We start from the raw sequence: 24,840 nt of genomic DNA, 5'->3' as shown, positions 1-24,840 counted from the left end.
ATATGCTGTTTTCTCAAAATGATTTTTTTCTCAGACTCTGAGAACTCCGATAGATAGAGATGGATAGATGGATGGATGGATAGATAGATAGATGACTATTAGATCAATATTTAGACTACTGTGCTGTTGTTCAGCAGGTTTGTGGGTTGTAAAATGCTGCTAGTACAAATAATTTCCTTGTTAGGATCAATAAAGTTTACATTCTATTCTATTCTATTCTAGATAGATAGATACTAAAAGCAAATATCAAATTTAAATTTTTATTTCTCCAGAAAAAAGTAAAATAATCATGCACTTAGTATAAACTGACAGGTTCATTTAAATCTGTATGGATCCACTGAGTAAATTAAGGCAAATTATGGCATTTTCCCACTAAAATAATACCTAATTTGCATATTCAGACATGAAATTTGATAAAAACTTGTCACTGGACAGCCATCAGGTCCTGACAGTGAACTGGGTCAGTTCCAGTTAAACATTTCCCTCCAGTTCCCTCACAGCTTCTCCTCCGGTGTCAAACATTACTCTGCTACTATTTCATGTAAACTTAAGTTAACAAACAACCAAACTTCGACAACAAAACCCCACCCAGGCTGAACGGGGCGGACTCATTGGTCCGTGCGTCTGTAAATCGGTTCCCTCTCCGCGCGCCGCCTCCTATTGGCCGCCGGTGACGACAATCGCGCGCGCAGCTCCCGCCCACCGAGCGGATCAAGTTTGAATGAACAGCAGCAGTCTGCTCCGGAGCTGCCACTTGCATTTGCAGTAATTATTAAAAAGTGAGTATCGTGTCGCAGGGCGCGCACATCCACGATGGACATGAAGAAGCGGATTCACCTGGAGTTGCGGAACCGCACTCCGTCAGACGTAAGTTGGACCCGCTCTGCTCTGCGCCTCCCGCCGCTCCGCTCTCCGTTAATGGAGAATTATTTCGTGTGATGATCTCGGATACAAAGTTTCCTCCTGAAGTTAAAAGAGGAGCGGCCGTGGGGTCACATTGTTGCTCCGCCGTCGTGTTTCCAGCCGGCAGGTGCTGCGGCTCCAACTTTTCCGCGGCTCCTGCTTCACGTCTGAGGATGAGCAGTTTGAAAATGCAGCCGAGCTTTCATAAAAACACACAAACAACCGGACCAGGAGCCATATTTGGAACTTTTGCACGTTTAAAGCCCCTCGGTGTTGTTGTTATTGTTGTGTGCGCGCCGCTACTCTGCAGCTTTGGGGCTTTTTTACGCTTAGCTCTTGGCGCGGTTCGGGATGCGGATCCTCAAAGTCAGGAATTAGCAGCGATGCGTAAAGGAGCACCGGCCCGGTTCGAGCTGCACGCTGCGCCCCGATGGTTCGCTCGGAAAGTGACCGGTTTGGAGCGGTGTGTCGGTTCGTTCAGACGAGCCCCGGCAGCCCCTCCAAGACCCGGAGCCTCAGTGCGCACCGGGGAGAAAGCACCGGAGAGCACCGGGATGGAGGAGAACGAGGAGGTGGAGGGAGGGAGAGGGAGGGAGGCGAAAACACGCAGACATTGGACGCAAACACGCCCGTTATCCGGTCGTTTTTCATCAGGAGGGTCTGGTGAAAACAAACCGCCGCGCTGTTGCTCCAGTTTTCCAGAACTAGGACAAGCCGCCATTTTACCGAGAAACAAAGGCAACCCACCGAAAGCCCTTTTCTACTCGACACCGAGCGGCGACTCTCGGTTACCTCCGCGGTGACAGAAGCCTACAGGCGCCACCGAGTCCAACCGGAGGGAACCGTTTGGCATCACCGACAATGAAACGTTTGCCTGGCAGCGATGTGCGCGGCTTTAGCGGCCCCTCCTACTCACGGATGACCCCGTGCACGACTCGTAGCCGCTCACTGCGCCGCGCAACACCCTCAGCCTCCCGTTACCGCGGAGAAAAACACCCTCAGCCTCCCGTTACCGCGGAGAAAAACACCCTCAGCCTCCCGTTACCGCGGAGAGATTCTTTAAAAAGCGGCCAAATGTGGTGAAATTACGCAGCGGATGGAGCATCGCGATATCTGCGGCCGGTTAAACGCGGCTCGGTACCGACGGAAGGTGTTTTGTTTATTCTAGTCCCGCTGCTCGCCGCTGATTGGCTGAGTCACGTCCGAGGCCGAGGTGAAAGATCCGATCAGTGCACACCTGTGACCGCAGAACAGCGTCAGTATCAGTGCGCAGAGCGTTCAGGTGCTGCGTCAGAAGGTGACCGCTTCTCCTGTGACCTGAGATATGATTATTAATATATTATAACACCTCTGCTCTGATTAATGGCTTTAAAGGACCAGTGAGTCATTAAATGTAGTTTTCTACCTGTTTTAAAGTGGTACCAGCTGTTACTGATGTGATTTCATTTAATTGTTTTTATAGATTATAGGTCATAGGTCATCGTAGAATATTTTCTTTCTGTATTTTGAATTTCAGATTTCATTTTTTTATCATCTAATTTATTACAAATAGGACACAATGTTACCACATTACATTATATATTGTTATTATTATTATTATTGTACATCATTACCTTTTTAGCACTGTATTAACACAAGCTAATATCTTGTATGTCCCTATATAACCCACCTTCGCAACGAAATACATCAGTTTTATTTTTTTAAATATTATTTTCTATTATGTCTATCTATCATCTATATATATATGTATATGTATGTATGTATATATATATATATATATATATATATAAATCAAAAAATTATTTTCTCTTTTTTTTAAACTCACTGATTATGGGCCGACAAGTTTAAACTTCACTGACTTTGCTGTCATAATGGTAGAATTTCATGCATAAGTAAAAAGTTTGTATTGATTGAAATGACTTCTGAAGTTCAATTTAAAACTGATGAGCCTAGTAGAAAAGTTTTAGCTTTCCTGTAACTTTTTTTTTAATCATAATAATGTAATTTTATGCATAAAAAACAAGTCTGTATTGATTGAAGCGACTTCTGAAGTTTGATTCCCCTCCAGGAGCTTCTGCCAGTGTTGACCTATTTATATATATTTTTAAAGAAAAACATAAAATAGCCTTACAGCAGCTTACTTAGATTTTAATTTCAGCATTATACCGTACTTATATCTGATCACTTTTCTATTAGGAGCTGCATTTATTCCCTATTAACAGTTTCCTTTGGGATGAATAAAGTTCCATCTTAGCAAATCTTACCTTTGATAAAATGCAGAAATTATTTAGAATTCTTGAGTTTGATTGTTGACAATTAGTTTAGAATTGATGGACCAAGGACAGAAGTTCTGACTGTAGTTTAACTTTATCATCACTGATATTTAAATTCCACTTTTCTCAGTAGTAGTTTGGTTAATCTTTATTTTATATAATGTTGTAGCATCTTAATCTCTCCACTCCGGTAAGTTTACACAGTAAATAATATTGTAGGGTTTTAATTTAATATTTGAACTTGCTAATTTCTCCACTTTGGTGCTGCTGCTTTGGATGTGCAGTGACTTTAATATTGACATTTCGCATTTGTTTTAACTTTATCTTAATGGTTATTCTGCTGCCATCTGGATATCCTGTTTTCAGTTTGTCTTTAAAAGTATTTAGTTAACACCTTATGTATAGAAATCCAACCTTAAATCATGTTAATTACCAGGATATTAGATGAACCAGACAGTAATACCGTATTACCTAATTTAATCCTAATTTCCGTGCTTAATTTCTGTATAAACTGCAAACAAAAAGTCAGAATTATTCAGTTACAAGAAAAAAAAAATCACAAAAAACTGTTTTGCTCCAAACAGACCCAAAGTTTTGTGTATTTGCTCGTCATGTCTGTTAGATCCTGATAAAAGCAGCTGCAGATGTTCTGTAAACTGGCCGTTACAGCTTCAGTTTTTGGCAGAAAAACACTTTTTGGCACGAAACTGGAATTACTGTGTTGACTGTAAAACATGGCACCAACTGGACGATACGCAACAAACTGATACTGAGATGATTCTAACAGATATTTAAAGTTTTCTTTTCCACTGAAAACAATCAAACATTTCTGAAGCTTTTCCCTGATGTGTGGAGAATCTAATTTTAGTCCGGTAACGGTACGCTGAGACACATTCAACCTGCATTTGTGACGTTTGCAGCTCCTGCAGTGTGGACGTTAAACGTGGCCGTGCATTGATGATATTTCTATTAATTGTTCAGCTGTAGCACCAACACACAACATTTTATTGCCCTTTTAGAGAGGACAACATCTTCTATTCTGTCTTTTTTTATTATTATTCAGGGGAGCTTTTAAGCAGTCTGTGAATCCTATCAGCAAAACAACACAATAAAAGTGTTTCTTTACAGTTTAGCCTGCTTAATATGATATTGTTATTTCATAGAAATATCAAAAATAAAAGTGATTTATATTTTTAAATATAGGGGTGTCACATATTGGACTGTTAGTCGTGTAGTTGACACATGCAGCGGTGTTAAAATGACGTCTTTAGTCAACTTGGGCTGTTAAGCAGTTTAGTATTGGATCATATTTATAATTTTTCTGAAAAATCTTCAGCAGTCAAATGATTGCAGCGTGGTAGCTGTCCAATATCTTCCTCTGAGTGGGAGAGAAAAGTGCTGAACATTTCCACTTTTCCTGTCAATACGGTTTTAAGGTTAAATTAAATCATCTTACATCGACTTTTTTTTTCTTCCAGAAATGAACACTTTATTTAACTCTAAAAATAAGAAACCTCGACGGGAAAAGTAGCTGAACGGAGCTTCTCAAAAAGCTGAAACCAAATAGGTTTATTGTGTCAAACAGTTCTGAACATTTCTGCAGTGGATTTATTCTGAAGTCATCTTCAGCTAGAGGACGTCAGACATGACCACAAAACTGCTTCTATCCAGACAGGTTTTACATCTTTCCCTTCCTGTGTTTGACTTTTTTATGTTGATAAATGCTGATCAGTTCTGTCGGTTCGTTCTGCAGGTCAAAGAACTTGTGCTAGACAACTGTCGCTCGAACGAAGGGAAGATCGAGGGTCTGACGGACGAGTTTGAGGAGTTGGAGTTTCTAAGCACAATCAACGTCGGTCTGACGACGGTTGCCCACTTGCCGAAGCTAAATAAACTCAAAAAGGTGGGCGTCTTTTCTTCCATACGCAACAATTCCATATTCTTTATTGGGGTTTTTGCACATTTTTATTTGTTTAATTCATCCACAGCTTGAACTCAGCGATAACCGGATCTCAGGAGGGTTGGAAGTTCTGGCGGATAAATGCCCCAACCTCACACACCTCAACCTCAGCGGCAACAAGATTAAAGACCTCAGCACAATAGGACCGCTGGTACGTAGCAGCCCACAGTACGTTTTAAAAGGACAAACCTGAGTAGCAGATTTGTTGATCAAACCTGGATTTGTCTCCCGACAGAAAGAACTGGGGACCCTGAAGAGCTTAGATCTGTTCAACTGTGAAGTGACGAACCTGAACGAATACAGAGACAACGTGTTCAAGCTTTTACCCCAGCTCACGTACCTGGACGGCTACGACAAAGACGACAAAGAGGCGCCGGATTCAGACGCCGAGGTTTACGCCGAGGGTCTGGATGATGACGAGGACGATGAAGACGGTAGGTCTGGAGGAGCCTCGTCTGTCCAGCACAGGGGTGTTGAAACCATAATAACCTATAAATAACCACAACTCCAAATGTTTTCCTTGTTTTAGTGCAAAAAGTAGAGCCTAGAAATGTTCAACTTTAAGCAATTATCTTTTTACAAAACAACATAAACCACCTGAAATTTCTTAAGAAAAATAAGTTCAATTTCAGCAACATTATGCCTCACTTTATCATTCACATAAATATATGACAAAAACAAGACACGAAACGACAAAAAAAGAGACAAAAGACATGAAACAAAAAGACAAAAATTAGACAAAAAAGTTGCAAAGCGACAAAAAATGGACAAACGAAAAAACGAGACAAAAAATGACACAAATATCACAACCAACAACAAAAACGACAAAACCGAGAAACAAAATGGCAAAAAAAATAGACACAAACGAGACAAAAAACCCCCGATACAAACGATGCACAAAACAACGAATGAAGAAAACACAAAATATTACAAAAATAAGACCAAAAACACGATCGAGACAAAAAGGCAACACAAAGCAGCAGAAATGAGAAACAAAACGACAAAATATTACAAACGTGAGACAAAGCGATAAAAAAACGGACGAGCCAGACAAAAACGAGACAAAAACAACCCATAAAGCGAAACACAAAACGACAAAAAAATTAGACAAACGACACGAAACAAAACAACGAAAAGACAAAAAAATGGACAAACGAAAAAGCAAGAGAAAAAAATTACACAATTGACACAAACAAGATCAAAAACAACAAAAGCCAGACACAAAACGGCAAAAACAATAGACACAAACGAGACAAAAAAAACACAAAACGAATAAAGCAAAACACAAAATATTACAAAAATGAGACAAAAAAACACAATCGAGACAAAAAGGCAACACAAAAAGGGAAAAATAAGAAACAAAATGACAAACACATGAGACAGACGACAAACTTCAGGCCAAAAAACTAAACAAAATATTACAAAAGTGAGACACAAAGAGACAAAAACGAAAACAAAATGACCAAAAAATTTGACAAATGACACAAACGAGACAAAAAATTACAAAAGTGAGAAACTAAACTACAAAAAATGGACAAACAACTCAAGCCAGACAAAACACAACATGACAAAAACAAGAATCAAAATCAGACAAAAAAAGGCCAAAAAAACAACAAAAACAAGACAAAATATTACAAAAATGAGACACAAAATGACAAAAGAACAATCTAGTATTTTACTTTCTGATCCAAACAACTTGTCATGGTCTAGAAATGATTTTAAATTTACAGTTTTACTAATTTACAATCTGCAGTTAATGTCTTCTCTGTAATTATCCCACTTTGAGGGCCGGATTGGACCCTCTGGAGGACCACTTTTGGACCACGGGCCTCATGTTTGACACCCCTGGTCTAGCATCTGCTTTTAAGGTTACACGTTTGAACTGATGATGAACCGGTTTTTCTCAGATGTAGACGAGGAGGACTACGACGAAGACGCAGCACCGGGAGACGAGGAAGAGGAGGAAGGAGAGGAGGATGAAGAGGAGAATGAGGAGGAGGAAGAGGAGGATCTCAGCGGAGAGGTGGGACGAGAAAAGATTAGAGTTGTGTTGTGTAATCGTGGAACAGAACATAAGTTCATTTTGTCTTTCTAATGAAGGAGGAAGAGGAGGAAGACTTGAATGACAGAGAGGTCGACGATGAGGACGATGAAGGTGAGCAGAAAGCGTCATTTATCGTTTTATTTGCAGTTTTTAGACAACAAAATCTGCAGAAATGTCGTATTACTCACCAAAATACATCGTCTGTATCCCTGAGGGCTCATTATACGCTGAATATTTTAATTTTACCGTGTTTATATGCAGGTTTGTGTGCATTTTTTCTTTGCATGTTTCCACCAAAAAGCGGAAAACCAGCTGCAGAATTTTTACTGTGGTTCATATAAACACATATCCTGGGTGTGTGTGTGTTAGCGTGCACGATGCAAACAAAACTGAAGAAAAATAAAAGGTTTCAGAGGAAAGCTATTCCCGCACCAACAGGAAATGATCCACGACTGCCAATTAAACTTTTTCCAAAATTTCTGTCATTACTTTTGGCCTTCTGAAGTGAGTCCTGGACCGTTTCCACCGTTAGCTGTAATGTTTTCCAGCTGCAGCTTCCTTTTTCTGTGCTTTCAGATTGCCGTAAAGGTGGTTTTCTGAACACACAAACACTTAAAACCTGCTTAAACTGATTCTGAACATCCCAATAGTCCACGTGAACTTGTCTGTTAATGTGAAATTAGTGTGTTTTTGGAGCCAGTTAGCATTTGTTTGCTTGATTCTGGTGTTTTTCTCTCTAAAAAGGCTAAAGGCTTCTTACTGGTTTTAACAGACGACATCACATCTCCTCTATTCTGGCTTCTCTTCATGGCTCCCTGTTCATTTTAGAATAGATTTTAAGGTTTTACTGATCACTTTTTAAGCTCTCCAGGTGTATTTAGACATGTTAACCCCGTACGTCCTTACAGCAGCCTTAGATCTTCAGGAACGACTTACCTGAGGAGACCAGACTCACCCAATCAGTAACTTCTTTAAAGTCACTTCTAAAAACCCACTTTTATAGACTCAAGTAAAGTTCTCTTTTATCACTCTCTGTCTTTTTATCCCTTTAAAATGTTCACTGCTTGTAGTCCCTCTTTCTAACCTCCTGATCTTCATGTATTTCTATCTTTTATTTTCTCTTCAGCTTCTCTCTTAACCTCTTTGTGTGATGTCGTCCTTTTAACCAGCTTTAACTTCGCTATCCATTCTGGACATTTTAGCTTTTTTTATGTGCTACCTGTCAAAGCACTTCTAAAAGGTGCTATATAAATAAAGTTGTTATAATAATGATAATTATTATTATTATTGTCTACTTTTTCATTTTATGTTGTTTTTGTTATTTTGTGTTTCATTTTTGTCATTTTGTCTGATTTTTGTGTCTTGTTTTTGTCATTTTGTCTCATTTGTGTCTCGTTTTTCTGTCAGATTTTTGTGTCTAATTTTTGTGATCTTGTCTCATTTGTCATGTTGTGTCTCATTAATATCATTTTGTGTTTCATTTTTGTCATTTTATGTCTAGTTTTTGCCATTTTGTCTGATTTGTGTCTGGTTTTTGTCATTTTGTGTCTAGTTTTGTCATTCTGTGTCTGTTTTTTCTATTTTTTTGTCTCATTTTTGTCATTTTGTCTCATTTTTGTCATTTTGTGTCTGGTTTTTGTCATCTTGTCTCATTTTTGTCATTTTGTCTCATTTTTGTCATTTTGTGTCTGTTTTTTTTTCTTCTCATTTTCGTGTCTCATTTTTGTCATTCTGTGTCTCATTTTTGTTGTTTTGTGTCTCATTGTTGTGTGTGGTTCTTGTCATTTTGTCTCATTTTTGTGTCTGGTTTTTGTCATTTTGTGTCTCGTTTTTCCCCATTTTTTTGTCTCGTTTTTCTCATTTTTTGTCTCGTTTTTGTCATTTCGTGTCCCATTTTTGCCACGCAGCAGCTCGTTTTCTTACTGTTTTAACAGATGACATCACATCTCCAGTATTGTGGCTTCTCGATGTCTATCTTTTATTTTCTCTTCAGCTTCTCTCTTTACCTCCTCGTGTGATGTCGTCCTTTTAACCAGCGTTTAATCAGCGATCCATTCTGGACAGTTTTGTCTTTTTTATGTTCTTCCTGTGAATGTTCTTCTTGAAGGTGCCATACTAATAAAGTTATTATTTTTAACGTGACTCTTTATGTTCCAGAAGAGGAGCGAGGTCAGAAGAGGAAAAGGGAACTGGATGAAGAAGGGGAGGATGATGAAGACGATTGAGAAGCCTCTTTAAGCTAATTCGTGAACTGTTTTAAACTCGTATCTCCCCGTCACTTCCCAACAGCCCCATGTACTCCCCCCCCCCAGTTTCATATTGCAGTAGGAGTGCTTTTTGTTATCGGCCAGTCAGGTAGATGGGGTTGTCTGGAGGAAAGAAAAACTACAAAAAAAAAGGATAAATTTCTGTACCTTTGATGCTCCCGTGTTCTAGTCTTTTCTGTCCACTTTTACCGGCTTCGTGGACACCAGTTTTGTAAAATGGAATAATAGCAAACCTTTTTGAGAAATGTTTCTGTTTTCTCACTGTTTGTGTAAAACCAGTTTTTGATGTATTTTAAGACCTCCCCTTGAAAAGAAAAAGAGAAAAATCAAACAAAAAGAGTGCATGTCTAATACATTCTAAAGTCAACTACTGGATTCATGTACGGCTGTCCTCTACTCGTCTTGAACTCGTTTTTTTTTTTTTTTGCATCGTACTTTTTCTTAATCATGATTTTTTTTAAGTTATGTGTTCGTAGTGTCACCAGTATGCCAATACTCTGCTGTCCTGGTGTGAATCTTGTGTCCGAACATGCACAGTGTGATATTTTTAAATCATAGCAAACAAATGTCTGCCCTTGTCAAAGCTGCTCCTCCTCCTCCAGCCCTCAGCTTTGATAGTTCGGAAATTACGTGTTCTTGTAAATAATGACCAAATCTATTTTTTTGTATTCTCTTTGATGACGGCAGACATTGAACAGACAACTGAGGTGAAACTATGAATTGTAATAAGATATTAAATATGTATGCTGCTTTATCTAAAAGAAAAACAAACTTACGCAGTGTGAAATTTCTTGAATTTGAACATGACTTTGTATGCATCAACTTTCCATAGAGAGAACGCCATCGTTGCTTTTCCCGTGTTCTTTTTGTCCGTGACGCATCAGGTGGAGACGTTTGGATCCGTGGTGGTGGTCGTGCAGGGAAGTGCTCGATATAAATGGAGGTTACAACTTCATGTGCATTGAAAATTTATTGTTTCAAAGTGTAAACTCTGGAAAACGGTCATTTATTTGAACGTTGTTTTCTCAAGTTATACGCAGCGGTCAGATTGGCCTACCTCAGTGATTCTTCACTCTATGTTAATTCCACTGTCATCAGCCAAATTCTGTTTCTTTTTGTTTCTTCTCCCTCCCATTCACTTCAATAAATCCCTTTTATATATGTGTTTGAAGTTTGTGGTCCTTGTACAGCAACACGGTTCAGTCAAAAGGATGAAATGTGTACAGCAGGGGTGTCAAACATGAGGCCCGTGGGCCAAAAGCGATCCTCCAGAGGATCCAATCCGGCCCTCAAAGTGGAAAAATTACAGAGAAGATATTAACTGCAGATTGTAAATGAGTAAAACTATAAATTTAAAATCATTTCTAGACCATGACAAGTTGTTTGGATCATAAAGTAAAATACGAGGTTGTTCGTTTGTCATTTTGTGTCTGGTTTTTGTCATTTTGTGTCTAGTTTTGTCATTTTATGTCTCGTTTTTCTAATTTTTTTTCTCATTTTTGTCATTTTGTCTCTCATTTTTCTCATTTTTAGTCTCATTTTTGTCATTTTGTTGTTTTGTGTCTTGTTTTTCTCATTTTGTGTCTTGTTTTTGTCATTTTGTGTCTCATTTTTCTAATTTTGTCTCATTTTTGTCATTTTGTTGTTTTGTGTCTCGTTTTTCTCATTTTGTGTCTTGTTTTTGTCATTTTGTGTCTCATTTTTCTAATTTTGTCTCATTTTTGTCATTTCGTGTCTCATTTTCTCATTTTTTTTTCTCATTTTTGTCATTTCGGGTCCCATTTTTGCCACGCAGCAGCTCGGCTATATCTGTCTCTTATTTTTGTCTTTTCTTGTCTGACTGTTGCTTGTCTCTTGTTTTTGTCATTTTCTGTTTCTCATTTTTGTCATTTTGTTTCCTTTTTGGTTCGTTTGCATCATTTGTCTTTTATGTCGTTTTTTTGGCTCGTTTTTGTAATATTTTGTCAAGTTTTTGTTGTTTTTTTTGTCTGACTTTTGTCATTGTGATCATAAAGTAAAATTCCAGGTGACTAAATGTTGTGTTTCTTTGTAGACACTCTGTGATCTGGAAGTTGTAATGTGGAAATGATAAACTGAGGCTGAATGTTGATGAAATTGAACTTATTTTTCTTCAGAAATTTCAGGTTGTTGATGATGTTTTGTAAACATTTTCAGAGCACACTCTTTTTGCTCTAAAACAAAGGGAAAGGTGTGGAGTTGTGGTTATTTATAGATTGTTATGCTGTGATTTTACTGGAGATTAAACTGGGCTGAATGTGGAACCTGGACTAAATAGTTTGACACCCCTGATGTACAGAATTCCAGGTTTCGATTATTCATTTCGATGACGCATTTTCACAAGACTTGAGACGTAAACTCTTAGCTTAGAATACAAATTGAAGCCAGGTTTTACTCAAATTCCCAAAAATTCCAGTTCAACACTATCAAACTTTGAGGTTCTGCCAGTTTTTCAAAGTCAAAATGCCGTTTAGCAGCTGTACAAAAAGACACTTTAAAAGCACATTTCTGCCTTGTTATCCTACCTTCTCAAACGAGAACAGCTAAGTGGTTGATTTTAGTCCTCGGTTCATCTAAATGAGAAGCCCTGTCAGTCTGGAAGATCCCTTTTCTCTCTTTCTACTTTCACTGCAGCCTTTTACTTTCCCTGCAAGAAACACACACATTTAGCATTAGCCTGTCGCTAGTTCAAGTCTGCTTCTCAAGGGTCCCTGTGCTTTTATTTTCAAGCTTCTGACCCTTTATGTCCCCGCTGTGTTGTGAGCAGAGAAGACTTGTGACCTTTAATCCTTAACTTACTTTCTACTTTCAAATTATAACTGAAAATGGCATTTAAGCAGAATCCTTCGTGAACCTGGACGTTACATCGGAGCCAATCCAACGCTAATACAGTACCCATTTCTCTTACAATGTAACACCGACGGAAAACAATATCTGGAGGTGAAATTGAGGCATTTAAACTACAATTTAGCCTAAAATCTGTTGATGGTACAAGTGGAGGAGAGGCGGATGACCTGAAGTCTTAAAGAGCAAAATTACACATCTACAGGCAAACACGTCTCAGTAGGAGTAATATACTTAAGTTTAAATGTAAAAGGACGGTTATTAATACAGTCTGCACTGTTAGGAAGAGGCAAGAATATAGCTTCATAACTTATCTTAAGTTATGCAGTTGGAGTCGAAGAACTAAATACCGTTTAAGGTGCCGTTTCACACAACACGTCTCGCACCATTTCAACCGGAGACATTCAGCAGAAATCTATCAAGCATCACAATCATTACTTGCGCAGCCACGTCGTACAAAAACAGTGGGATTAACAAATATACATGTTATTAGCTAAAAAGGTAAGATGTGACAAATAAATAGAAGCAAATATACATTACCCCCCCAATCCTCAAAATTAGCCCTAAAAACCAGAAACAGCCAATAAAGTCCACGTGGATCCACGTCTCCTGCTGCTTTCCCACTATTTAAATAAAGAACAGAGTGTGAGCTATCCACCCTCCTGGACGGCATTAAGAGAGCTATGCGTCGGTGTTAGGGAGCAGATTTAGAGTCAACATCTGTAGGTGAAGAAAGCAGTTACAGGATAAGCAGCTTTGTGGGAAAAAACAACAGGATCCACCTCAGCAGAACTCTTCAGGTCTGTCAGAGGACTACTACTTCTTCAGCCGTTTGGAGATGAAGCTGCAGCTCAGCAGGGTCTAAGGCCTTAGGGAAGAAGAAGAGGAGGAGTCGGTGATAGTCTGTTTCATCCTCCGGTTTGAACCTGGATGAGGATTCGTGGGTGGTTTGGAATGGGAACTGTAGTTTTTTTTTTTTTTTGCACGGTGATCAAGGCATTGCCACGAGGACAACAGGGCAGGCATGGTGAGAAGAATACCGAGGCGGTGCGGTGGAAAATATTCAGTCCTAACACTCATTTATAAAAACAGAAAATACCCAAACTGACTGGATCAGTTGAATGTATGAGCTGAATGTGAACTGTCTCCCCTTCATCACTTATCAGTCCCTCCAGGTGTTTGTGATGTTTCAATATCAACAATTAACACAAATTTAACCAATCTCCATTAATTCTGTGCAATCTTGCAATTTTGTCCAATCACCGCAACGTTTCCGCAAATTTGTCCCGCCTCCCGTGAGTTCCACCAATCACAGCAGTCCCCAGCATAACGCACGTACGTCACTGAATTCACTTCCTGGTTTATGGTCTGAAAATGCAGACATGTCCCATTCTAATGTCTCTCATTTACCAACAAAAACTACTGCTAAAGACGTGAAAAACAATTCCCTGATGTTCTTCACCAAAGCAGAGCTAAACTGTTTTACACCTGTGAAATGCTGTGGTGGAAAACAAACGAAAACCATCGACTGACAAACACTTTTCTACCTCCAAACATATCAGGAGAACGTCTGAAAGGAGCGGAAACAAACCAGACAGATCACCGTGATGGAAGCTGTTGATCCAGATCTGTTGGAGCTCTAAAAGGATGAAGGGAAGTTGGATTCATTATTCCGCCAAGAAACACGGCAGAGTTATGTGACGATCAGCGTACAAGAATCATTCTGTCAACAACATTACCCAAAAACAGACCAACGGATTTGGATGCAATTTTCAGGGAAGGTCAGGATCGAGTGTTTAGATTTTGGCAGTGATGCGGCTTATAGTCTGGATGCAGGGACTTTTTAAAGATTTCCCTCTGAGGTAGCGGCACGGTAACCATGACAACAAGTGAACGCTACGAATCCACCGCTGCAGAATTATCGGAAATGATGCAAGACATAATTGATTGAATTGTGGGGGTGTTCCTGAGTCCCATCAATTCCCACCGCCCGCTACATATTTAGGTCACGCGATTTGGTACCCGTACATAATGTACACGTGCAGAACAGACGCCTGTGCCTTGAATCTACCAACCACTTCATGTTAAATCAGCTGCTGCTGATAAGTTCCCGCCATGGTGTGCCCGCTTGTGGAAATGGGTTGGAGCGTGTTAAAGAATTAGTCCTGGTGATCGTAGGAGCTTCAGAAGAAACCAGCCGGATTTCTCTGGAAGACGTTAAAAGGTGGTGTAGGAAGAACGTTCTCGCATCAGCTCTGGTTGGAGGAATAAATACTGTCAATTAAAATGTTTAAACATGTTCTAAAAGCTGAACAAAATGCAACTTTTTAGCAACTGTCTCCCAGGATTTCATCACAACAAATACGCTTAAAACATCGCAGAGATGCAACGATCTGGAAAAATGCCTGCGAAATCCTGGAGGGACTGGTTTTAGTTTTATCGTGGATGTAGCAAGGAATTGGATACAAGAATTAAAGAATCAATCGTGAATTAGGAACCATCCACAGATGCTTGGTTAAATCTGTCATCCTGCAATAAAAACACTCTGGTTATTGTGGAAATTAGTGCTGCTTGGAGGTCATTAATGACCACAGAAGTCTCTGTCATGGTGCCCGTTGCTGCTAAACTCATCCAGTAAACGTCTTCCAGAGAAGTCTGGCTGGTTTCTCCTGGAGCTGCTACGACTAAAAGGAGGCGTAGGAAGAACGTTCTCGCATCAGCTCTGGTTGGAGGAGTAAATATAATCAATTAAAATGTTAAAACATGTTCTAAAAGCTTTTAGCAAATGTCTCCTGTGATTTCATCGCAACAAATACGCTTAAAACATCACAACTTGCATCGCAATTTTTTAGAAAAGCTGCCGCGAATTCAAGAGTTTTAGGGGCGCAACAATCTGGAAAAACTCCACGGAATCCTGGAGGGACTGATTTCTGATCACTACTACAATAGTCCAGTAAATTGCATCAGTCAACACTTTATCCCAGTTTCCATGTTACCATGAGCACTATGTGGGGCAGCAGGAATGAACTTATGATATAATGACATATATCAAAAATGCAGGGCGGAGTCTCAGGAGCTTGTCGGAGGTCTGAGTTGGGGGCAGCTTTGCCAGTCCGGGAGGCTCCAAGGTCAGACGTTGTTGGGACTAACGTTCTTCAGGTTGTTGAGCTCCAGCTCCAGCTGGCGTATTCGCACATCCTTGGTGGTCAGCTCCTCCTTCAGCCGCCGCAGCTCATCCTGCTGCCGGAAAAACATCCGCAGGAGCTACGCAGAGGAAAGAAGAAGAAGAAGCACACATGCAAGAAGGTTCATGTACCGATGCTTTGACTCATGGAGGAAAGCTAGAGAGAAGGCCAGAGGACATTAGTGGAGTGACTCACTGCTCTGACCTACACAACAGACTGGAACCTGACAAAACAACCTGATCTCAGAGTCCATTTCTTATCGTTTCGAGATAGCATCACACTGGACTGTTAATATTCTGAGTAAAGCCTGCTGCAGATAGAAAACGAACCTTGAGGTGAGGCTGCTTTGTCAACTCCTGCTTCAGTTACATTCAAGTATAAACTCTAAAATTCCAACCAAATAATTTTCCTTTTAATATCCATCAAGTAGCTCTTCTCCTGATCTACTTATCTATTTCTCTTTTCTGCTGAGTTAATCTGATGTTTTATCAAATTCTGCGACTGATCTAATGACTCTTTTGTATGTTCTCTTCATTTTTCTTTTTTTTTTCACCTTGTTAACATGCCCACATGGCATTTTACATTTTGTGTCTCATTTTTTCATTTTGGTTCTTGTTTTTATTTTGTGTCTTGTTTTTGTTACTTTGTGTCTTGTTTTTGTCGTTTTGCGTCTTGTTTTTGTCGTTTTGTGTCTCGTTTTTGTCATTTTGTGTCTCATTTTTGTCATTTTGTGTCTCATTTTTGTCATTTTGTCTCTTGTTTTTGTCGTTTTGTGTCTTGTTTTTGTCATTTTGTGTCTCGTTTTTGTCATTTTGTGTCTCATTTTTGTCATTTTGTCTCTTGTTTTTGTCGTTTTGCGTCTTGTTTTTGTCATTTTTGGGTCTTGTTTTTCTCATATTGTTTCATTTTTGTCGTTTTGTGTCTCATTTTTGTCATTTTGGGTCTTGTTTTTGTCATTTTGTGTCTCATTTTTGTCGTTTTCTGTCTCGTTTTTGTTGTTTTCTGTCTCGTTTTTGTCATTTTGGGTCTTGTTTTTGTCATTTTGTGTCTCATTTTTGTCTCGTTTTTGTCGTTTTCTGTCTTGTTTTTGTCATTTTGTGTCTCATTTTTGTCGTTTTCTGTCTCATTTTTGTCATTTTGAGTCTCATTTTTGTCGTTTTCTGTCTCGTTTTTGTCATTTTGTGTCTCGTTTTTGTCATTTTGTGTCTCATTTTTGTCATTTTGTGTCTCATTTTTGTCGTTTCACACAGTTGCGTTCTCCCTGTTCCACCCAGACTGAAACAACCCCAGATGGTCACTGATCCACCCCCATGTTTTACTGTAGGGGCAGACAGTCTGGTTTGGAGCTTCTTCAGGCTTCCTCCCAACCAGGAAGTTTGCCGGATTGGGCATCAACTAATATTTTTTTCCATGAATATATATTTTTTAAATTTTAAGCTCAGGCATTAGACCCAATTAGCTGTCAAAACAGTAAACCTTGTCTTCATTTGGTTCATGTGTACAAACAGATGAAGCAGCAATGAATCCTACACATATGCACCACACTGTAGTATGCAGAGCAACCCCTCATGCTCTTTACAGAAAAGAAAAACACTGTACAGCAAGACTAATATGTCGAATATTTGCAGTGTTATCTGACTCTCTACAGGTGTCGTCTAGGACATTTTTCTCAGTGATTCCCTGTGCAGAACGGCTCCTAGCTTTACCTCGTTCTCCGTCCTGGGCGGTACGTTCTCCAGCAGGTCGATCCCGTTCACCACCACGCTCTTCTTCTCCTTCACCGGGGCCTTGAACACGAGCTGGTTTGGCCGGTGGTAACCGTCCTTCAGGGACATCAAGACGGGGTCTGTTTGGAGCGAGGAGCAGAAACACTTCTCACTGAGCATGTGAATACCAACACAAAGCACAAAGAGGCTTAAGTCCTCCGCAGATCGCCACAGGGAGTCTCTTGTTGCTCCGTGCTGCTCTTTAACTCCTGCGACCGTGACAGCATCGTTTGATCATCTACAGAGTGCGGCTTGAATATGCAGCTTCCTCGTTAAATGCTTGGTAATGTTTGGGAAGCGTTACATTCTCCTTCCACTGGCTCTTTGTTATGGAGGATACAAACGCTGAGAACACACAGACCATGAAGGATGAGGGTGAGGAAAAGACAAAAAAACAGATTTCCTCGATCTGCTCCTGGATGTGATGCTCTCTTGGGTAACGCTGTCATTTTAAGGCTCCACGAAATGCAAATCAGAGCCCCATTCAACTTGTATGATGCTGATTAAAAGGAAATATCTGTGGGAGTTTGCGCTACAGCGGTGACAATACAAGCCGTATGCTGTCAACAAAACAAAGATTCCATGATTGAAGTTGGCTGTAGTTTAATCACCACGCTCTGCTTCAGTTTTGTTCAGTTTTTAGAGTGAAAGTTTTGGTCCAACTTATCTGGAAAATAAGTTACAGCACATGATTATGATCCAAGTTTACCTCACATGGGTTTACATTTTGCAGAAAGTAAAAGTGGATTAACCCTCTTAACCCCAAGCAGTTTCTGAGCATTTTTGGATCCTGTCAGGTTTTTTTTACTCCATGTCGGTTCATTTTTCATTGCACCTCTATGGAAACAGCACAGCCATGGCTGGAAGCAGAGAGAACAGCTGTTAAATGTAACAAATCACAAAAAAGAGACACAAAAGTTGAATTATTTTATTAAAATTGATGAAACTTGAATCAGTATGTTAACTTTTTAAGTGCCCACAGGTGTTAGCAATACTAGAAAAAAGGTGGATGCTGTAGATGTTTTAGTTTTTTAATAATTTTATAAACCTTTACATACCAGGAAATATTTCACCCTACTCTGCACATCAACACTCTCTCTCTCTCGCTATATATATATATTTATATTTCACCGTGCAGAATGTATCTTCCAACAACTAGCTCACAATTTTTCTGCTCAGTTTTGCGCGTTTGTTTCCATTCTATTGTCTGAAAACACGGCCTGCAGTTCAGCTGAATAGTGTCGCAGCTCAGTAGCTGAACGTTCTCAGTTGTACAAATGAGTGCAGAGATTTTAGTTTTTTACTGGATCTGGTACAAAAAAGAAGATTTTTTTAAAATGAAAAATGTACAATAAAGAGATTTTGTTGATGTCGCATGATTTTAACTGACGGTGAGACGCGATAAAAAATTAATGTAATTAATTCAAGGCTTTGTAATTAACTAATCGATAAAATAGCAAAGCTTTTCAATTCAAATTGACGACTGAATGGATGAATACGTGAACTTAAACAGCAAAAATGTTTGTTTCATTTCTATTTATCTGTCTACATTCACAGATTACTGCAAACTCAGTTTTGCAATTCTAGCGATTATATTCAACATTTTAAGACTTTTTGTAAACTCAAGCACTTTCAGTGTCTTGAAAAGTGGTCTACTGTTGGATAGTTACACCGTTAGCCAGGACCAGGACTATCATAGCTAACATATGGGCGTCGCTCCGGAGCTCATTTGCATAAAGTAGTGTAATTTATGCAAAAGTAGAGCGGAGGTTTGACGCACTAAGAAATTTTTGCTAAATGTCTAAACGAGCCGTCGGTGAACTAAAACCAGGACGGATTCAGCAGCAGATTATTTCTCAAATGCTTCCAGAAATACTACAGTTTTCATAATAAAAGAGAAAGTTTGCGACCCAAACGCCATGTGGGTCTGACGTTTCTGCACCGATTCACTCTTTATGGCGGCTGGAAAACAGGCTTTAGGTTCATTAGCGCCACCTACTGGGCTGGAGTGTTCATCATACAATCAAATGCGTTCTTTCCTTTAAAGCGTTATTTTTTCTGTAATTAATTAAAGTCCCAGCCCGAGTTTTAACCTCAGATTTGGTGAATTTTGTCAGTGACACTGCATGTCACACGATACGTTGAAACACGAAAAGAAAGCAGAAAATCAGACGATTCCGGCTGTGAAATGGGCTAATTTTGGGAATTTAAAAAAAACAAAAAAAACACCACATATTTAAAATCCATCTGAGGGTTTTGGGGTTCAGAGGGTTAAAATGTGGCTCAACAAACCCGTCTATAGGTGTCTACTGTGTTGTTTTTTTTACCTCTATCAATCCCGCTGAGCCATTCGCTGGCGGACAGGGCGGGTTCTGTCCCTGCTGTCATGGGGTAGATGTCCTCCTGGTATGTGTCCGACTGTGAACACACATTTTCAGATGCTTCAACCACATTTTCCATCAGTGCATATCCTTACTTTATTTGATTTGATACACAAGGTCCTTTGCATGAAATTTCTTTCCTTGAAGATAATCAATACACTGCAAAAACTCAAAATCTTACCAAGTTTATTTGTCTTATTTTTAGTCAAGATGTCTCATCCCATTTGATTTAAGATAAATTCACTTAACAAGAGACATTTCAGCAGATGGAGGGACTTGTTTTAAGATGATGCATCTTAAAAATCTTGTTAAGTCAGACAATCTTGAAATTATCTTGTTTTTTAGTTGAATTTTACAAGAAAACTCAAAATAAGTTTAACCCTCGTGTCGTCCTGCGGGTCAAACTGACCCGTTTTAAAGTTTGAAAATGTGGAAAATATATATGTTTCCACAGTGAAACTTCTGATGTCCACATTTTCAACATTTTTGGGAAATCTTTGAACATTTTTTGGTGGAAAAAAAGAAATGTTAAAAATGTTTTCTTTAAGAACATTCCCAATCAACCAAAATTCAGCAAAATTCAATGGATTTTGGCAGATTTTTTTGTGAATGTTCTTAAAGAAAATATTAAAAGTTTTACTGATATATATGTAATCACTTTAGATATTGAATATTTTTTTGGAATATTTCACTAATTTTTTGAAAATATTTACAAGAATTTTCTTGCCAAATTTGGGAGATTTTTTTTTTTTTAGAAATAAAACTTTCAAGGGAAACTTTGAAGGAATTATTGGAATTTTCTTCCTGAAGGTTTTGCAAATTTTCATAAATTTGGGGAATTTTTTGCGAATTTTGGGATTTTTTTTCAGACAAGGAAACAATATTTTTTGGTGCCTGTAAATGAGGACAACAGGAGGGTTAATACATCTCAGATTAGGAGGTTACGAAAGTGGAAATCTATTTTTGAGTGACAAACTGCTAATTTTTTTTTAGCATGTCTGGCTTGTTCTAAGACACCTTAGCTTGACAATCCTGGTAAAATATAGTTTAAAATAAATTTCCCAACTAATTTTAAGATGTCAGTATTCTAAATATCATCTCTTATTTCAAGAAATCTTACCAAGACATTTCACTTGTTCTATTGGCAGATTTTTTTCACTTATTTCAAGGTAAAAGTTCCTTGAAATAAGTTTTTTTTTCTTGTTTTTAGAGGGGCATTTTTTCCAGTGTAGAATCTTTCTACACGGGCCTGAATGGACTTTATGCTAGCAAGATGCTTTAGACATCACTTTGACAATTCTGTGACCTCTAAGAGCTTCAGCAGGAGATAACTGAACCTCTATCAGATTATCTCCATACACCTCTGTCCTCTCATTAGCTATGTCTGTCTGTCCTTTCATCACATGAGAAAACACTGCACATGTCGCGTTGCTAAGAGATGTTAATTAAAGCCAAACAAACACTGCAAAAGCCTCCAAGTGTTGAATAAATGTCATATACTGCAGACGTCAACCCTTCACTCACCCTCCTCGGCACAATCATGGAAATTGGCTCAATCAAACCCTTGAGCGTCACCAGTTTGTAGAAGCGAAACACCTCGCAGGCTGCCACATCCAGCCCGTGCTTTGGCATCACACCTGCAGACAAAAACAGCGGCATGCGGTGACAGAAATCATCTCAACCACATGAAACCCCTTCCCAGAATTCACAGCTATTCTGGAACCTCATCAGCAAGTTCTAAAAAAAAAAAAGCTGCAATGTGACGCTGCTGGACCAGTTGGAGGAGCCTCTTCAGCTTCATTCAGGGAATATTTGATTTCATCTTGCTCTTTTTTTTCCTCAATGAATTTCATCCTTTCAGGCGTGCGGCTTCCATTTTTAGAGCCGTTTTGAAGCTGAGCCCAGTTTCACAGTGATTCCCTCCCTGCCTCCTCCGTCTCTAAAGACTGCTAATGAAGTGGTGAGGGTTTCTCTTTCTGCTCTGGCAGGAAAGATCACATATTGCTGATCAACGACTGACTTACCGAGTCCTTTCTGCGGGGCCGGGGACCGGAACTCCATTAGGTATTGGATGTACGGCTTCTCCGAGGTGATTTCAAAGTAACGGATGTTGCCGTCCCCCTGCCAAAGCAGCACAACGTGGCCGTTAGACTCTTAACATCACAAGTACAGCTTCCTCTCATTTGCTGCTACACTACAAAAACTCAAACTCTTACCAAGTCTATGTGTCTTATTTTTAGTCTAAATGTCTCATCCCACTCGATTTAAGATAAATTCACTTAAGTGACATTTCAGCAGATGGAGGGACTTGTTTAAAGAGAATGCATCTTAAATATCTTCTTCAGTCAAACAATCTTGAAATTATCTTGTTTTGAGTTGAATTTTACAAGAAAACTCAAAATAAGTTTAAGCCTCGTGTTGTCCTGTGGGTCAAATTAACCCGTTTTAAAGTTTAAAAATGTGGAGAAAAAAAAAATTCACAGTGAAACTTCTGATGTCCACATTTTCAACATTTTTGGGAAATCTTTTTTAGCGTATCTGACTTAGTTTAAGACACCTAAGCTTGACAGTCCTGGTAAAATAGGGCTTAAAATAAGTTTTCACAGCTAATTTTATGATCTCACTATTCTAAATATCACATCTTATTTCAAGAAATCTTACCAAGCCATTTTTCACTTGTTCTATTGGCAGATTTTTTCACATAATTCAAGGTGAAAGTTCCTTGAAATAAGTTTTTTTTTTCTTGTTTCGAGAGGAGCATACGCTCAGATCCCCAGAACAAACGATGCTTCTTAGATTCTTAGAAAAGTACTAATTCACCCCTTAGAGACAAACCACAATATCATAAAACCTCACAGCACTTCTCAGAGTAGTTTTAGTCTAACCCTCGGCTATTTTCAGGCTAATTTTACTACCTTTACTTTTAAGCTCTTATCTTGGTCATTATGAGGGTTAAGCACGTTGTAGTTTGTTCATTTTCAGTCCAGTTTGATCTCTAGTGGACCAGACCAGTAAAATCACAGCACAATATCCTATAAATAATCACAACTACAAATGTTTCCTTTGTTTTAGTGCAAAAAAGAATGTTCTGAAAATGTTCCTACTGAAGGAATTATTTCTCTACAAAACATCATGAACATCTTGAAATGTCTAAAGAAAAATAAGTGAAATTTCATCAACATTCATCCTCAGTTTATCATTTCCACATTACAACTTCCAGATCACAGAGTGTCTACAAAGGAACACAACATTTAGTCACCTGGAACTGAACCAGAGAGGATTTTATATTATGATCAAATGAGAAAAGACAACAAAAACCGCACAAAATATTACAAAAACGAGACACAAAATGACCAAAAAAATAGACAAACGACGCAGGCAAGACAAAAAGGAAACAGAAAACGACAAAAATGAGAAACAAAACGACAAAAGGATGGGACAGGCGACAAAAGTCAGACAAAAAACAACAAAAACAAGACAAAATATTACAAAAATGAGACAAAACGACAAAAATGAGAAACAAAATGAGAAAAGTGAGACACAAAACGACAAAAGAACAATGAACAATCGAGTATTTTGCTTTATAATCCAAACAACTTGTCATGGTCTAGAAATGATTCTAAATTTATAGTTTTACTAATTTACAATCAGCAGTTAATGTCTTCTCTGTAATTTTTACACTTTGAGGGCCGGATTGGACCCTCTGGAGGACCACTTTTGGACCACGGGCCTCATGTTGGACACCCCTGGTCTAGAAAGTGGCAATAATGGTGGGATTTTGTATGATTTAGAAATTGGAAAAAAAAACCTATACAATACAAAATACAGTTAATTGCGTACCTTAACCCTGTTACTGTGTGATCAGGTGTGTTCACTGCTCTTTTTACATTTCATACCAAGACCAAAATCTTTTCTTTTCTGCAAAAAAAGTTTGTTTTTCTTGCATCTGTTGCCATCTGTGTGCAAAGGCTTTTCATGCAAATTAAAATACCACTGCATTCTGTAGAAACCCCCCCCACAAAATAATAAAAACTGTAAAAAGATGCTGGTGTGACCCAGTGAGGGCCGGCGGTTCTGACCTTTCCTGCCAGGTACAACATGTGCGTGTCGGCGTCGTAGAAAGGAAACAGCAGTCCCGAGAGCCCGTCTATGTCCTCCTCTACAATTGGCATCGACAGATCCTCCTGGGAAGAGCAACGCATGCGTGGAATTAAACTCACAAACACACCGACTCCAACCAGCGTGGTGTCAGAGACAGACGGAGGTGTTTCCTGACCTGATCCCAGAGAGCGATCTGCCGGGTGTTCCAGCGAGAAACTCCTGTGGTGAGCAGTCGCTTCATGTTGCCCAGGAACACCACTCGGTTCACACGGTGGTTCTTACAGCTGGCTTGCTGTTGGAGAAGCACATAAAAGTTAGCCTTAGATGCTAAAAAGCTGAAGCTCTGATACAGGGCTGTCAAAGTCATTTTAGTCCACATTCAGCCCAATTTGATCTTAAGTGGGTCGGACCAGTAAAATCGCCACACAATAACCTATAAATAACCACAACTCCAAATGTTTTTATGCAAAAAAGTCTTGTTTTGTCATTTTGTGTCTTGTTTTTGTTGTTTTGTGTCTTGTTTTTGTTTTGCGTCTTGTTTTTGTCGTTTTGTGTCTCATTTTTGTCATTTTGTGTCTCATTTTTGTCATTTTCTCTTATTTTTGTCATTTTGTGTATCATTTTTGTCGTTTTGTGTCTCATTTTTATCGTTTTGTGTCTTGTTTTGGTCATTTTGTGTCTCATTTTTGTCGTTTTGTGTCTCATTTTACATTTTGCATCTTGTTTTTGTCATTTTGTGTCTCATTTTTGTCATTTTGTGTCTCATTTTTGTCGTTTTCTGTCTCATTTTTGTAATTTTCTGTCTTATTTTTGTCATTTTGTGTCTCATTTTTGTCGTTTTGTGTCTCATTTTACATTTTGCATCTTGTTTTTGTCGTTTTGTGTCTCATTTTTGTCATTTTCTGTCTCATTTTTGTCATTTTCTGTCTTATTTTTGTCATTTTCTGTCTCATTTTTGTCATTTTCTGTCTTATTTTTGTCGTTTTGTGTCTTGTTTTTGTCGTTTTCTGTCTCATTTTTGTCGTTTCACACAGTTGCGTTCTCCCTGTTCCACCCAGACTGAAACAACCCCAGATGGTCACTGATCCACCCCCATGT

The 24,840-nt window shown here is 38.9% G+C and overlaps 2 protein-coding genes across 5 annotated transcripts in view; one reads left to right on the top strand and one right to left on the bottom strand.

Moving 5' to 3' along the window:
- Positions 1-686: 686 nt before the first annotated feature.
- On the top strand, positions 687-10,608 carry anp32a (acidic (leucine-rich) nuclear phosphoprotein 32 family, member A). Of its 2 annotated transcripts, none has more exons than XM_051936999.1 (7): positions 687-867; positions 4,930-5,079; positions 5,165-5,287; positions 5,372-5,570; positions 7,044-7,159; positions 7,237-7,291; positions 9,341-10,608. In XM_051936999.1, exons 1-7 carry the CDS (start codon positions 814-816, stop codon positions 9,403-9,405), a joined length of 762 nt encoding a protein of 253 aa, XP_051792959.1. In that variant the 5' UTR covers positions 687-813; the 3' UTR covers positions 9,406-10,608. The 2 variants fall into 2 exon arrangements, with proteins under 2 accessions (XP_051792959.1, XP_022045731.1); XM_022190039.2 differs by having other exon boundaries at positions 9,338-10,608.
- Positions 10,403-24,840, bottom strand: part of coro2ba (coronin, actin binding protein, 2Ba) — a 78,632-nt gene continuing 64,194 nt past the window's right edge. For all 3 annotated transcript variants that reach the window (XM_051936737.1, XM_051936733.1, XM_051936738.1), the window contains exons 6-12: positions 23,918-24,034; positions 23,721-23,825; positions 21,666-21,762; positions 21,166-21,278; positions 19,588-19,678; positions 17,201-17,340; positions 10,403-15,573 (exon numbers count right to left, since the gene is read on the bottom strand). In XM_051936737.1, the coding sequence (XP_051792697.1) occupies positions 15,439-15,573; positions 17,201-17,340; positions 19,588-19,678; positions 21,166-21,278; positions 21,666-21,762; positions 23,721-23,825; positions 23,918-24,034 (798 nt within the window). In that variant the 3' untranslated portion in view covers positions 10,403-15,438. The remainder of the gene's footprint in view (positions 15,574-17,200; positions 17,341-19,587; positions 19,679-21,165; positions 21,279-21,665; positions 21,763-23,720; positions 23,826-23,917; positions 24,035-24,840) is intronic.

The sequence above is a fragment of the Acanthochromis polyacanthus genome, chromosome 2 (assembly GCF_021347895.1).
Source record: "Acanthochromis polyacanthus isolate Apoly-LR-REF ecotype Palm Island chromosome 2, KAUST_Apoly_ChrSc, whole genome shotgun sequence".
Lineage (NCBI taxonomy): Eukaryota > Metazoa > Chordata > Actinopteri > Pomacentridae > Acanthochromis > Acanthochromis polyacanthus.
This window is presented reverse-complemented; position numbering and strand designations above follow the sequence as displayed.

What these genes read in the sequence shown, in the direction of transcription:
- anp32a (XM_022190039.2), top strand. Translation starts at nt 814, where the DNA reads ATGGACATGAAGAAGCGGATTCACCTGGAGTTGCGGAACCGCACTCCG. An exon ending in AGCTAAATAAACTCAAAAAG is followed by an intron (nt 5,080 to 5,164) that starts GTGGGCGTCTTT and finishes ATTCATCCACAG; the next exon opens with CTTGAACTCAGCGATAACCG. An exon ending in TCAGCACAATAGGACCGCTG is followed by an intron (nt 5,288 to 5,371) that starts GTACGTAGCAGC and finishes GTCTCCCGACAG; the next exon opens with AAAGAACTGGGGACCCTGAA.